Consider the following 16,398-nt stretch of genomic DNA (forward strand, 5'->3'; position numbering starts at 1 on the left):
CCAAGCTCTTTGCCTTTCTCCATAGGTTTCTTGACTCCTTCCACATATTATCTACTGTAACAATCAGGGCATTACTCTTTTCTTTCTTGTCAGCTTAAAAGACACATTATACAACACAAAACTGTTACTCATACAATGACAATTTAACATATTTTAGCAATTGTTCTGTGCCCCAATTTAGCAATTCACCTAAGCATTTGGATAACTAACTACATGCTTAAATCCCATTAAGGTCAATGGGACTTAAGCCTATACTTAAATGTTTTGCTAAACAGATCTGGTTCTGCATATAGATAAGCCACCTGCTTACATTTTCAAGCATCAATGGCTAAAGATTCATATTGCATTAAATACAGTGAATACACACTTTGCTTATATTAACCAAAAAAAATTATTATCCAGATATCAGCATTTTATACTTTAAGTCGCTGTACTATACCTTTTAATGTTGGGACACATTCAACATGACATTAGATGCACAGCACCAAATGTCTGCTTCATTATTACCACTAACACATAAAGCAGCTTAAAAGGTTTGATAACTTTTAAAATGCTACAGTCTGCAGTGTTTTCAATAATTCTATAGAACTGCACTAGTGAATTGTTAACTATAAAAAGTGTACAGTAGAAATTCAATTCTTGTAATCTGTGAAAATTAGAAATGCCTTTCATCTGACAACACAAAATGAAAAAGTCTTTGGAGCATAGAACATATGGGAAAAGCCCTGAGTTACTTTAGAGGGTACACCGTGTGTCAGCCTCACACTTTTAGCACAGCAGTATTCTAATTTCTTCTCCAAGTTATTTCTGCTACTGCAAAGCAGTTGAGTTATTAACATTTGAAATTAGTAGTTGATATTTTTACTATGTTGGCCAACACTTACTCTATATAGTGACACTCCTAGTTTACTGTGTCTAATAATTATATATTTAACACAACACATACAGTGTGCAAGTATTCTTATGAAATTTCTCTAAAGCAGTTTGGCATAGTTTACCAATCAACATGGTATTTTTCTAGTCCAAAGGAAAGACACACATGTATTTTCCCTACACAGTTACTTAAAACATCATGAACACAGTCTTCCTATAATATATCTACTACTTCAAGATATAGGAACAGGTTCTGGTTGATGTCAGTAGAGCTGCACCATACACCAGATGAGGTTCTGGACCATAGGATTTGAAACATACCATTAGCACCTTCGTTTTATATGGACCTCACTGAAACTATGTCACTGAAAAATTGTAAGAAGTATTTTGATTAAAACACTATATTTGTTTTTAAAGAGAGCGTGTGTGTGTGTGTGTGTGTGTGTGTGTGTGTGTGTGTGTGTGTGTGTGTGTGTGTGTGTGTGTGTGTGTGTGTGTGTGTGTGTGGACTTCCAGAAGTATTTATATAACCTCATTGTACATATACCTCTGTGTATAATATTCCAACGGTGTATATACCTCAAAATAGATGTATTTTCTATTACAAAAGAAAATCTGTCAATAGAAAAAAAAAGCACAATGTTTAAGTTCATCAGGTTGGTACAAAACAATGGAAATGGGAGGAAGATGGTTTAGAGAAGGCTATTAGAATCAAATTCCTACGATTTTAAGTGTTCTCCCTGGATGTAACAAATACCTTGAAATAACTGTTTCATCTACTGATTGAAAGGAATAATTTATTTTCTTTTTCCAGTAAATCTATATTAGGCCTAACTTAGACATCTTTCATTACTTCCAACCACTGCAACAGCCTTGCAATCAGAGTTTACAATCTATATAAAGTGTGAATGATCAAAGGTACAATGCCAGAAAAGTAATGTAACTTGATGCTGACATCAATATCTGTGTAAGTACCAAAGAAAAAATGATTCTTGTACTGCATTTAGCAATGCCAAAATCAATCCTGACAGCATATAATCCTTTCCTAACTTTTAATTTAAAAGAACCAATAAAAACATGTTGAATGGTATTTAGCTTAGCATATATCTATGCATTTGCCAGCCATAGGGCGCAACAGCACATCAATACATCCTTTCATCATTGTCCTTTATGCCTACTGGTGTGTAGGGCAGCAACAAAGGTCCTCCACTCCTGTCTGTCACAGGCCAACCTCTCAACAGTACCCCAAGTGTGATTCTCGCTCTTCATTTCTACTTCAGCAGTCTGGCGGCACATTGTCTTGGGTTGTCTTCATTTCTACTTCCCTTCAAGAGTCCAGTGCACAGCAGATGCTGTGATGGAGCTTCCATCTTTCCTGACCATGTGCCCAATCCATCTCCAGCATCTTTTCATAATTATGGTGGCCATGTCATCTTGCTTGCAACGTGCAAGCAGATCCTGATTTGAAATTATTCCTGGCCAAAAAATATGGAAGATCCTTCAAAGGCTTCTGGTGTGAAAGGTCGACAATTTACCAAAGTCATACTCTGTCGTCCACCAGCATTCTGACCCATACAATAATGTTGATAAGACACAGCTCCGATACTTCAGTTTGGTGTTGATGCTGTACTGTAATGACTTCCATACAGCATTCAGACTCATGAAGACATTTCTGGCTTTATTGAGCCTGCTCTGAATATTGCTTTGGATGCCTCCATCTTGTCTGATAATACCACCCAAGTATGTAAAGCTCTCTGCGGCAGGTAGGTCACGGCCATCAATCTTGACTGATGCTCATGCTTCAATGTTTAGGGTCATGACTTCTATTTTCTTCTGGCTAACTCTTAGTCCAACCTGTTTTCTGAAGGTGCAGAGTCGATTTGTCTTCTTCTTGCATATGACGATGCATATGGGAGAGCAACATGGAGGTCATCAGCAAACTCGAGGTCCTGTAACATGAAGAAGACAGACCATCTGATTCCTCTTGGCTCATTTTCTGTTGTATGCCACATATTCCAGTCTATGACTAAGTTTAAAAACCATCAGAGACATGATTAACATTGATTCTGCCTTACTCCATCCCTGCCTTATTCCAGTCTTAATTTTGAAGTACAGATCATTGTTTCCCATACTACATGTGAAACTGTTATAAAAACTCCTGATAAGCTGTACTATTTGTTGTGGTATTCCATATGCTCTCAAAATACGCCAAAGGCTATCCCTACAAATGCTGCTGAAGGCTTTTTCAAAATCAATCAAATCGATGAATAATGGCTTCTGCCGTTCAACTCATCGTTCAGTGATGTTATGCAGTACTAAAATTTGGTCAACACACCCCCTTCCTTAGGAAAAGCCATCTTGCTCTTTCCTCAGTGATTGGTCAACAGCATCTGAGATCAGCTTATAAATAATCTTCGTAAGGATTTTGCTGGACACTGAGAGGAGAGTAATGCCACGACAGTTGTCAGTCATTATGTGCTCCTTTCTTGGGAATTTTAAAAATAATTCCATCCTTCCATTTCTCTAGCACCTGCTTTCCTTCCCATATTACTGTAAAGAGCAGATGGCAAATACTGGCTGCAAGTTCTGGGTCTGCCTTGAACAACTCCGCACTGAAGTTGTCATGTCCTGGAGTTTTACCATCCTTTAAGGATCTTATAGCCATGCTACTTTCATTTCTGGTGGAGCAGTATGTATGTCAAAGTCTGCTTCCTCTTCTAGAATGTCGGCTTTTTCTTCCAGTGGTCATGGCTGACAGTTTAGAACTTCCTGAAAGAATTATGCCCAGTGAGCCTCTTGTTCCCTCTGTTGTAAGTAGATATCCTTGTTTGTCTTTGACAGGGACATTTGTACTGGCATGACACTTAGTGCAAGCAAGCTTGGTGATTTTAAAAATCTTTCCTTGCTCTCTTCTTTGCTCTGCTTTGTCAACTTGTGCTGCTAGTTCTATGTGAGCTCTATCATCAGTTCTCACCAGTTTCCTGACATGCCAGTCAGCTTCTTTGTATTGCTACTGGTATCCTTCTTTCAGTCTTCCTGATCTGGCATCTAAGTTTCTTCTTTAACATATGTCTATTATCGATTGCCTTCCATGTGTCTGGCATGAGCCATATCATTTTCTTCTGTTTTTGTTTGAAACCTAGGCAGGCCTTGCTGCTCTTTTTATATATTTTTGCAATTCGTTCCCACTTATTACTTTCTTCTACGCTGTGAGCTTCTTCTTCAAAGGCTGTGTCTACATGGGCAAAAATCTTCAAAATAGCCATATTTCAAAGATTACTAATGAGGCGCTGAATTGAATATTCAACGCCTTATTAGCATTAGGATGCTTCTGGCCACACTGGTTCGAAAGCACCGCTTTTGAAAGCATACGGCCGGGCATGACTACACGGGGGTCCTTTTTGAAAGGACCCCACACCTTTCGAAATCCCCTTATTCCAATCAGCGAGCAGGATGAGGGGATTTTGAAAGGTGAGGGTCCTTCCAAAAAGGACCCCCTGTGTAGCTGCGCCGAGCTGCACACTGTCAAAAGTGGCGCTTTTGAAGCGCCGCAGCCAGAAACATCGTAATGCTAATGAGGCACTGAATATTCAATTCAGCGCCTCATTAGTAATCTTTGAAATGGCCATTAGCGTGGCCATTTCAAAGATTTGTGCCCGTGTAGATGCGCAAAATCTTGTAAGGCCTGAAACCTTTTTTTCACCTTAAGGACAAAAGCATTGTTAACTTTGGGGACTTGTAGCGTCTCTAAATTGACGTGTTTCTGCATGGGTGCCTTTATGCCACTGTTTGTTAGTGTAAGCTTTTTGAGTGATGTCACAAGGTAGTGATCACTGCCAACATCAGCCCCTCTTCACGTTGACATTTAGTAAAGAGCCTCTCTGTGTTCATCAGATGGTCAATTTGATTACTGTACCTACCATTTGTTGAGCGTCATGTTAGCCTAGAAGTTTCACAGTGAGGGAAGAGTATACCTCCAATGACAAAATTGTATAAAGTACAGAGCTCCACTGGCCTTTCTCCATTCTCATTCATGGCACTACACCCACATTTCCCCCTGTTTCTATCACTGTGTTTATCACTCCCAACTTTAACATTCAAGTCCCCCATTACTATAATAAGATGATGACATAATGCTGTTCTTATTTCAGCTTGAAGCAGCTCATACGATCTTTCTTCTCTTCACCTTCATAATTTGGAGCATAGCACTGGATTAATGTAATGTTAACATGCCCACTTTTCATTCTTGCTCTCATCAGTCTGCTGTTGATTGGCTTCCATTCCAGCATGCATTTCTCTGTTCCTTTCCTCTGGATGATAGCTACTCCCTCATGGTGTTGGTCATCATCCCTTCCAGAAAAAAAAGGAGTGTTTCACCAGAACTAGTCTTCATTCTTCCTGATCCAATCCATCTACTCTCACTGATACTAAGGATATGTAGCTTGTAGTGTCTCATTTTATTTGCGATTTGCACTAGCTTACTTGCTTCATACATCATACATACATTCCTGAACCTCATTCTGGTCTTGGCACTCAGGACTTCCAATCTTCATGTCAGTAGCTTCATTTCTGCTTTCACCACTGGCAGTAATACTAGTCACTATAAGTGACTTTGGAAGGCTGTCACACATAGTTGAAAAGGAATTCTTTGCATTACAAAGGTCTTTTTCTAGGTCAGGGTTATTAGCACTGAGCCAAACTCACAATCCTGGAGGATTGGTGTGCATGCTTAGTCTGACTGCTTCCCCCTTGACCTTTCTGGCTTGGTTGAACCTACCAGGAGCACTAAGCTCCCACTGGCATAGCTCCTGGAATCATAACAGTAGGCAAGCTACCCAGACCTGACAAGGCAGAATCACAAGGGGAGAATACATCCTTTAAAGGTTTATATTTAGAGGTGATTTTTCTAAGGTGACAGGATCAATGTTAAGTATTGGGATTTCTGAACTTTTCCAGTAGGCTGTAATGTCAGAGATGGTGACTAATGATGTAAACAGGCCCTACGATCACCTAGTTTTCTGATGTAGCTTCAACTCAATATCCTCCCACATCTAAAGGACGGCATAAAAATAGTAAATCTAAGGCAACTCATTTGTTTGTGAATGCCTAAAAGTTACTGTCAATGGCCAATATCTGGCAAGCAAAGGCAACAACATAAATTACTCTTCACCTTCCGCACTGCAAGGCAACGCAAACTATAAAATGCCGCTTCTGATTATCTGTATTTAGGTAACACATATTGCATATTAGGACTCAATGATAGTCCTCCTCCAGCAGAAGAAAATTCTATTACTGCTAGGCTAAGTCCTTCGTGTACAAGTGTGACTTCTCACCTTAAGCAGTTTTTCAAAACTGAGTGCAAATCATATTACAGTATGTGGGAGACACAAAGGTGAAAGAAAGACAGGTCGTACATATAAGGGCTCTTGTACAGTAACAGCTATAAATTAGCAATCATTGTTATTTGGTGTTACATAAGTATCTTTGAAAAATGTCGTTTAGATGTATATTTACCTATGGATTCACACGACATAAGAAAAGATTTTGTATTAAAATGTAAAGCAACTCAAAAAGACAAACTTTTTAGTGTCAGTTATTAAGATTGCTTTAATCAATTAACTAAACCATACAATGTTAGGAAAGACAAATTTAAAAACTAAAAGGGTGGAATGTCAAACACATCACAAAATACCAGAATGAACATTGCCCAAAGCAACCTTAATTCATCCCCTTGTGCATGTGCCCTATGATACAGCCTTGAATTACATGTAGAAGTGATTATTGTGGAAAAGCTCAATGTAAATGAATTGCCCAGCATCACATGGGAACGTCAAGATAAAATCCAAAACTCCTCAGAAGCATTCAATTCCTCTAACCATGAGACCATTATTTTTCTTCTTGTCAGCCTCATTCACTACAAACCTTTGAACTTCTGCAACAAATGACACAGGATCTTATAGGCAACTGAATCCTTCACTATGCAGTCTGCAGCAGAGGTGCTTCCCAGACACTAAAGTTATGTCTATATTAGAGCGTTCTGTCAATAGAAATTACTGTTGGACAATATCTTCTGACAAAACTTCTGTTGACAGATTATAGCCGCGCTACAAAGCAGACTGAAAGAGTGATCTGCTCTGTCGACAGAGTACAGCTGGACTACCCAGCCACTCTCTCAGCAAAACAGCCAACCAAAAGCATAGCAGACTCAACTGCCTGGTGTCCTGGAAGCCCTGCCTGGTGACAGAAGCCACGCCCCCAGAACATCCAGACTGGCTTTCTGTCAACAGAAGTGTTCTGCCTCATGGGGGTGCAGCAGAATGCTGTCTACAAAAGTGCTGCATTCTGTTGATTTACACCATATAATTAAAGCCTGTGTCATAATACATATGTATAAGAGCACCAAACTAATGTTGTATGGGCAATGTTCATTCTGACATTCCCTTAACAGAAGTACTTGACTTCAAACTTTTCTGGAATCATAGAAATGCAAGGCAGGAAGAAACCTCAAGGGGTTATCTATTCCATTCCCACACACCTGTGCAAGACGAAGTAAATCAAGACCATCCCTGACAGGAGTTTATCTAAACCACTGTTAAAACCCTCCAGTGACATGAATTTCTCAGCCTCCCTTGGCAACTTGGTCAAATACACAAGTAAGCTTGCAGTTAGAAAAAGCTTTCTAATATCTAACAGGTTTCAGAGGTAGACATGTTACTCTGTTTCACCCTTGCTAAAGACTAAGCTGAATACTTCTTGTGCTTCAGTGGACATGGCAAAAAATCACCATCCCCTTTATAAACAACACTTAATACATTTGAATATTTATCAAGGTTCCCATCGGATTTTTGTCAGGACTAAACCTGCCCTATTTTTATTCTTTCTTCTTATATAAATTTTGTTGCTCGCCTCTGAACTTCCCCCCAGTTTGGCGACATGTTTCATGAAGTTAGTCACCTATAAGTAGACACAATATTCCAGCTGAGGTGTCACCACTGCCAAGTAGAGCGGAATAATTATTGCCTGATTCTTATGTATAACAATCTTGTTAATAAACTTGAAAATAACAACCTTTTCTGCAACTGAATTATATTACTGACCTCTATTAAATCTGTGACCCACTTTTCCTTTTCTGCCGTACTTCTCCATTATGCATTTTGTGTTTGATTTTTCTTTCCTAAATGTGTGCCTTTCTTGATTTCATCTTATTGATTTCTAAGTCTTCCTTTTGCGTTACAGTTCTGCCCTCTAAAGTGCTTGCAAACCCTGCTGATAGCCACGAGTGGGATTCTGAGCAAAGAATATGGTAGAATATTAAAGGAAATCTACATATATATTCACCAATACAGACTAATCTACACTAAACAGAGAAAAATCAAAAATCTTAAAGGGGAAAATCCCTGTACAAAAGCCCCTTCTTGCAAATTCCTTTGGTAGATTTCATGCAGTTACAGCAAAAACAGGCGTCCGTTTTGACCTAAATACACTATAATTAATACACAGACTACTAAGATAATAGATATACAAAAGCAGAAGCTTTAAGCAAACTAATATGCTCTATAAGCTAAACTCTATAGGCTACATAAGTTGCTGCTCTTTCCTTCTTACAGAAGGTGCAACAAGGTAGCTTGGTCTCTGGTGGGGACAGCAAATGTCTCGTACACCCTATTGCAATGCTGTTTGAAGACAAATGTTGTCTGCACAGTATATTTTATTGCCATTGTTACCTTTGTGAAGCTCCCTATTTCCTCACTCCAGGCCAGGATGCCATGTTGACTGATGTATTGGAAAGAATTATAACATAGTAAAACAAAACATTTTTAATGCAACTTCAGTTTTACTGCAAACTCTAAAAATGTTTTTGAACCCATGTTAACAGAAAATTGGGTAGGTAATCAGCTATAATTCCTTGCTCTTTTGAGAAGATAAATATTCACAAAGCCAATTATAAATGAAAATAACCTGGAATTTTCATGTAACCTTAAAAAAACCCTGAAAAGTAACAATTACCCTTACAAAAGAAACTGTGTACGTTACCACAGAACTAAGTTCCTCCAGGGACCCTTCTTCATATAATGCATCAGACACTGTAAGGTAAATCAGTTATCAAAGCCAGTCATTGTCATATCAGTTGAGGTTAACAGACACCTGATATATGGAAGCAGAAGGTTTAAATGTCCAGAGCTGTTCAATTTTCAAACATACTGACAGAATATATTATCTATTTCAAACACAGCTGGACATGGTGCATCTTAACTGAGAAATATACTTGAATATTTCTGAACAATCATTCTTTTCAAAACCAAATATACATATGCAAGAACAAGTTAGCTAAGCCATCATTGGATATGATGTGGTTAACTGATGTGCAGAGAACAAGAGAGTAGACTCCATTTGTTTCACAACATATGAGATGCGATCCACTATGTTCTGGCACTGTACTGAAGACTAAGCACTTTAAACATAAAACTGAAATATTTTGGTTTTGCCTAATGGATTCATACAATAAATGTATTCTGTGCATGAAGATAGCAGCATGTCAGTGAAATTCCATGTTCTCCATCTCACATGGCCTCAAGCTACAACATTAGGCTTCAGATTTCAAATACCAGAGGTTGTCAGAATTAGTTTTAATTCAACCTATTGGAAAGATAAGGGTCATTTACAAACTTCAGGTCTGGGTTTATATTTTGGACAAATCTGACATCTGAGGATGTTCTGAAATGGGATTTTAATTCAGGGTCGTTTTTGCACAGACCGAAGTTTCCATTTTAGACTGACACTAAGCTATGTCTACACGTGGGGCACAAACTGTCAGGCCCACTGATGGGGTATGGGAGGGCAAAGGGGCAATTGTCCTGGGACCCAGTGATTCAAAGGGGACTGGGGTTCTGCCCACTGCTGCTGTAACAGCGGCAACAGCCAGAGAGCACCGGGCCACATGCTCCAAGCAGCACTAATGGCGGGGGGGCGGGGAGGCACACCACACTCCAGGTAGCACTAGGGACTGATTGACTTTGGCCTGACCTCTTCCACATCCCTTTCCTGGAGCAGGGACCCAGGTTACCACATGTTGCCTGGGGAGGAGGAATGTTGCATTGGCTCCACTGACCCCTGCAACTCAGATATAAATGGCAGTGCAGATGGCAAAGGATTGCTTAGGTGAGTAAAGACATGCCAAAACCTCAGGGTATATAACCTGCCTGATTCTCTACACAGACAAGTAGTACCTCCCATACTACTCTAAAAAAACACTCAAGCAAAAATGTGAACACTGATCAAAATCTTATTAACTAAGATAAGTTAATAAGATACAAAGATATAATAGCTAATACCAACCACAATTAAATTTTTCACCTTAGTTCAAGGAAGTCATCCAAGCAGCAATAATATTTGCACCAACCACAGGATGCCGCATATACAGCTCAACAAGTGAGCAAGAACCAAGAAACACAAAACTCATATCACAGTCCTTTTGGAAAAGTCTGAAAAAACAATCATCATACAAACTTTCTTATAATTTATCTTGAAAGCTTTTTTTTTTTTTTATTTCTTGCTGAAATTTTGTCCAAAGGAAAAACTAGCAAAAAGTTAGAGTTTTCATATCAAAGCATAAAAAAGTATGTGACAACTGCCACTAGCATAAAATTTCACACAAGTTTGATACCTTTAAAAAGATTTTCCATTGTCTGATAATAATAAAGATAACTGGGAAAATGTCATACTTAAATTTATTGTACAATGACTAAAAGAAGAAAATTGATTTCATTTCATATTTGGTTTATGGGAGCACTGTTGGTTGAAAGTAATGCAACAAAGGAAAGATGATGATACACAGCAATCCCTCAACAAAAGGATATCAGCTTTGACACGGGAACCTGGAGCCTGCCTATCACAAAGTGTAGGTTTAACCTTCTTATATGTGACATATTTGGTGTAATAAGATAAACAACAGATTCATCAACTTGGGTGATATTGTTTGCCTATGTGAAATTTGCGGTTCTGAAAGAGCCAGAGTATCCTGCACCTTTCAAGATCAAGTCCATATGTGCCCCGTACCACAGGTCTGTGAATTGACTCAAATATTTATGAGATAATCAACAGTCCTCTGTGACAAAGCCCCAGGCTTGTCCTCGTCGGGTCCCGTACAATGTGGAGGTTTAGAATGCAGCCTCAGAGGCTCGCTGTGTCTCCTGCTCTGCCTTCTGCTCTCTCAGAGGCTTGGGTTACAGCATCACTGAGCCATTCTCCTCACTGGTTAGTCCAAAATGTAGTCATTAGTGGAGGGGTGCACACACTTAGGTGTGAGCAGACTCCTCCTGCCCTCTAGGACCGCCCTGGGGTATGGAGTGGTCTGGCGGGGAACCCGGACCCCTCCCACACGTACCAGACTCCAGCCTAGGGATCCTAGGTAGCTGTGGCTGGAGAGACATCCCTCCCTGGGCCCTCCCAGTACAGCAAACTGCCTGAGTGAGCATCCCACCCAGGGCCACTTCTACCAGATGTCTCCCCAGTGCCTTCCTCAGGTAACTGCAGTCTTCTCTCTTTGGGAATCCTCCTCCTACACTCCTTGTCCATCCCCTATCTCCTTCCCTCCTGCAGAAAAGCCCCTTTTGAAAGGTTCCACATTCCTTAATTAGCCACAGGTGCTGAATTGGCAGCAGGTGCACTAGTTTAGCCTGCTGCTGCTGGATGACCCCAGGGAAAGCTCAATCTCTGGGAAACAAGAAAGCACATACACAGCTTCCAATATATTCCCCTTCCTATTTCTCCATGTTGGAACCAACAACACAGCAAAGAACGACCCTGAGTGGGTCACTGCAGATTATGTAACTCTGGGAAGTAAGTTCAAAGAAAATGGAGCACAAGTGGTATTCTCATCCATCCTCCCTGTTGAAGGACGGGGTCCAGATAGAGATCGTTGAATAATGGAAGTAAATGAGTGGTTGTGCGGGTGGTGTCAGAGAGAAGGATTTGGTTTCTTTGACCATGGGATTCTGTTCTAAGAGCCAGAATTGTCGGAAGTGTTGGGATCCACCTAATGAAGAGAGGAAAGAGCATCTATGCGGATAGGCTTGCAAACCTGGTGAAGAGGGCTTTAAACTAGGTTCGTCAGGGGACAGTGACCCAAGCCATGAAGTAAGTGGGGAAGGAAGAAGGTACAACAAAGGAGCGCCACTTGCTTGAAAGGAGAAAATAGGCCAATCAGCGTATTACCTATGGTGTTTGTACATGAATACAAAAAGTCTGGGAAACAAACAGGAGGAATTAGAGGCCTTGGCACAGTCAAAGTAGTATGAGGTGACTGGAATAACGGAGACTTGGTGGGATGACTCACATAACTGGATCACTGTCATAGAAGGGTATAAACTACTCAGGAAGGACAGGCAGGGGGGAGGAGGAGTTGGGCTTTTTGTTAGAGAGCAATATGATTGTTCAGCACTTGTGTTTATGGAGGTAAAAGAGTGTATTTGGGTAAGCTTACAAGCAGAAGGAACAAAGGTGATGTAGGGTTTGGTGTCTGCTATAAGCCACCAGATCAGGTAGACGAGGTGGACAGGAATTTCTTCAGACCCCTAGAAGATGCTTCCAAATCACAGGTGTTGGTTCTCATGGGAGACTTTAACCACCCAGACAATTGTTGGGAGACCAGTACAGCAGCACACAAACAGTCCAAAAAGATTTTGGAGAATGTTGGGAATAACTTCCTGGTACAAGTGCTGAAGGAACCGATCCGAGGCCATGCGCAACTTGACCTGCTGCTCACAAACAGGGAAGAAATAGCAGGACAAATAGAACTGGGTGTAAACCTGAGCTGCGGTGATCATGAGACAGTAGATTTCAGGATTCTGACAAAAGGAAGAAAGTTGAGCAGTAAAATACAGATCCTTGATTTCAGAGGAGCAAACTTCAACTGCCTGAGAGAACTCATGAGCAGGATCCCCTGGGAAGCTAACTGAGAGGAAAGGAGTTCAGGAGACCTGGCAATATTTTCAATAAGTCTTATGGAAGGCAAAGGAACAAAGCATCCTGATGCACAGTAAGAAAAGCAAATATGGTAGGTAACCAGCTTGGCTTACAAGAGAAACTTTTGGCGAGCTTAAACTCAAAAAGGATGCATCTAAGAAGTGGAAACTTGGACAGATGAGTAAGGAGGAGTATAAATATATGGCTGGAGAATGCTGTGGGGTAATCAGGAAAGTGAAAGTACAATTGGAACTGCAGTTAGCAAAGAATGCGATGGGCAACAAGAAAGGCTTCTCCAGGTACGTTAACAATAAGAGGGTTATCAGGGAGGACGTGGGTCTGTTACTGAATGAAGGAGGTAAACTGGTGCCAGGTGATGTGGGAAAGCCTGAAGTACTCAGTGCTTTTTTTGCCTCAGTCTTCATGGACAAGGTCAGCTCCCTGACTACAGCACTAGGCAATGTAGTATGGGAAAGAGGTGGGCAGCCCTCGGTGGGAAAAGAACAGGTTAAGAGCTATTTAGAAAAGCTAGATGCATACAAATCCACGTGACCGGATTTAATGCATCCAAGGGTACTGAGGGAATTGGCAGACATCATTGCAGAGCTTTTTGCTATTATTTTGAAAACTCGTGGAGATCAAGAGAGGTCCCAAATGATTGGAAAAAGGCAAATGTAGTGCTCATCTTTAAAAAAGGAAAGAAGGACAACCCAGGGAACTATACACTGGTTAGCCTCACCTCAGTCCCCAGAAAATCATGGAGGGAATCCTCAAGAAATCCTTTTTGGAGCACTTGGAAGAGGGAAAAGTGATCAAGAGTAGTCAACATGGATTCACCAAGGGCAAGTCATGCCTGACCAACCTGATTAGCTTCTATGATGAGGTAACTGGCTCTGTGGACATTGAAAGTCAATGGATGTGATATACATTGACTTTAGCAAACCTTTTGATACAGTCTCCCACAATACTCTTGCCCATAAGTTAAGAAAGTATGGACTGGATACATGGACTGTAAGATGGGTACAAATCTGGCTTGACAAATGGGCCCAATGGTCAATAGCTCAATGTCTGGTTGGTGGTCAGTTTCAAGTGGAGTGCCTCAAAGATCAGTTCTAGGGCCAGTACTGTTCAACATCTTTATTAATGACCTGGATGAGCAGATGGATTGCACCCTCATCAAATTTGCAGATGACACTAAGCTAGGGGGTCAGGTAGATACATTGGAGGGCAGGGATAGGATCCAGAGTGACCTAGATAAATTGGAGGATTGGGCCAAAAGAAATTTCATGCGGTTCAACAAGGACAAGTGCAGAGTCCTGCACTTGGGATGGAAGAATCCCAAGCACTGTTACAGGCTCAGGACCAAATGGCTAAGTAGCAGTGCAGCAGAAAAGGACCTGGAGATTACAGTGGATGAGAGGCTGGATATGAATCAACAGTGTGCCCTTGCAGCCAAGAAGACTAATGGCGTATTGGGATGCATTAGGAGAAGCATTTCCAGCAGATCTTGAGAAGTTATTATTCCCCTCTACTCAGCTCTAGTGAGGCCCATTCTGGAGTAGTATGTCCAGTTCTGGGCTCTCCAATATAAAAGGTATGTGGACAAATTGGAGAAGGTTCAGAGAAGAGCTACGGAAATTATAGGGGTCTGGAGCACATGATCAATGAGGAGAGTCAGAGATCTGGGCTTATTTAGTATGCAGAAGAGAAGGCTGAGGGGCAATTTGATAACAGTCTTCAACTTTCTGAAAGGGTGCTCTAAAGAAGATGGAAAGAGACTGTTCTCCATGGTGACAGATGACACAAGAAGGAGCAATGGTCTAAAGTTATCGGGGTCGGGGGAAAGAGGTGTAGGTTGAATATTAGGAAAAACTATTTCACCAGGAGGGTGGTGAAGAACTGGAATGTGTTACCATACATCTCCAGAGGCATGGCTGGGATGCTTTAGATGAGGTTGACCCTAATTCTATGAGGCTGCTGTAGCCCGCTGAGGCTATCACACCTCATATATCCACCCCAAGAACAGCACCAAACTCATCCATTTCTTCCGCACCATAACAATTTTAATTTTAACAAAACAATTTGTCCAAAGCATGGTAACAGCCATGGGTACTAGAATGGCTCTTCACTAACTTGCTAGCAACCCCTGGCATGTGTGCCAAGAATGGCACAAAAGCAAATTTTCATCAGTCTATGAGACAGAAGCTCAATCCCGCCTTCCTTCTCCCTGCAGCTGGAATCCTGCTCAAAGTCATTACAGCCTATGGATTAACAAAACAGCAGCTAATGCTACCAAATACCATCTAAAAGGTAAAGACCTGCATCTTATTTATTAATGCCACTGTTGTAAGTAGTACTATTAGTGACTTTTAAAAGTATCACAGCACTCAGATCATACAAAGAGATCAAAAGATCAAATTTCAGCACTTTGCCACAGAAAGGTTGTTGACCCCTGAGCTAGACACATAACCAGAAAAACAATGATATACCCAAAGATGCATCAATTATATATTCATCCTCTGGGCAGATTAAACAAACACCTTCAGATTTTCACAAAAATTTCAATACACACAACCTGTCCTATAATCTCAATCTGGAGCACGTACACTATAATCAGCTTCCTGGACACCATGATCAGCTTCAAATGGAATGCCACAGACAAGCATATGCTATAGATCATCACACCTATCTTCCTAGATCCAATAATAAACTCAAACACACCAAAGAAATGTGTTATTTACAGCCAGACATTCAGATGCCTTCTTAGAATATTCTCCTAGGAGATGGCTGGGAATTTATACCTTAATCAAATAAGGGTACTCCAGAGAAGTAGATTGCATCAGAGAACAGACCACCCAAATACCCCAAGAGAATCTGCTTCAATACACAAAACTCACCCAACCACATACCCATAGCTGGGTTCCAGTGAGGGGTGGTAAATTCCATGAGGCACCAGCAAATAACTACAACTACACTTAGTAGCGACCTCATCCTGAAAGAAATCTTTTTCAGAACACCTTCTGTATTTCAATCCCCCTCAACATCTCCAACCTCAACAACAGAAACAAGCTCTGCACAGACTAGGAGACACCAACTTAAAGCAGCACCAGACCCTGCCAGAACAACTTCAAAACCTGCAGGCCTGTCTCCACGGGTACAATGATTAACACTTCCCACAATACCCCTTTCAGATAGAAGGAGTCCTACACGTGCCAAATCACAAGGTACACTGCTCAGTCCAAGGACCTCCCCCACCCACAGTCCTCAACATCCCCCTTGGCTCCACCCAGCCCCCCATCAGCCCAAGTACCCCACCCCTACTTGGCCCAAGGACTCCCCCAAATTCCCACTCAGCCCAAGGAACCCCCATTCCTCCCCAGTTTGTCCTGAAGATTCCCCTCTCCCCAGCTCAGCCCCGATTTTAAAATAATAATAAGCAGCTCCACAGTGATCTAAACATTTAAATGCAATTTGAAAATAACTGCACATAGAAAAAGATGTGCATAGAGGATACACCTTTTTGGCTAGACCTGGGGCGGCCAACCTCTTTTCATTGGTGGC

At 41.1% G+C, this 16,398-nt stretch overlaps 1 protein-coding gene across 1 annotated transcript in view; it reads right to left on the minus strand.

Moving 5' to 3' along the window:
- CTNNA3 (catenin alpha 3) overlaps positions 1 to 16,398 on the minus strand; it is a 751,450-nt gene that overhangs the window by 278,813 nt on the left and 456,239 nt on the right. Inside the window, 2 exon segments of the mRNA XM_074999587.1 lie at positions 14 to 93; positions 8,881 to 8,894. Of these exon segments, the coding sequence (XP_074855688.1) occupies positions 14 to 93; positions 8,881 to 8,894 (94 nt within the window).

The sequence above is a fragment of the Carettochelys insculpta genome, chromosome 7 (genome assembly GCF_033958435.1).
Source record: "Carettochelys insculpta isolate YL-2023 chromosome 7, ASM3395843v1, whole genome shotgun sequence".
Lineage (NCBI taxonomy): Eukaryota > Metazoa > Chordata > Testudines > Carettochelyidae > Carettochelys > Carettochelys insculpta.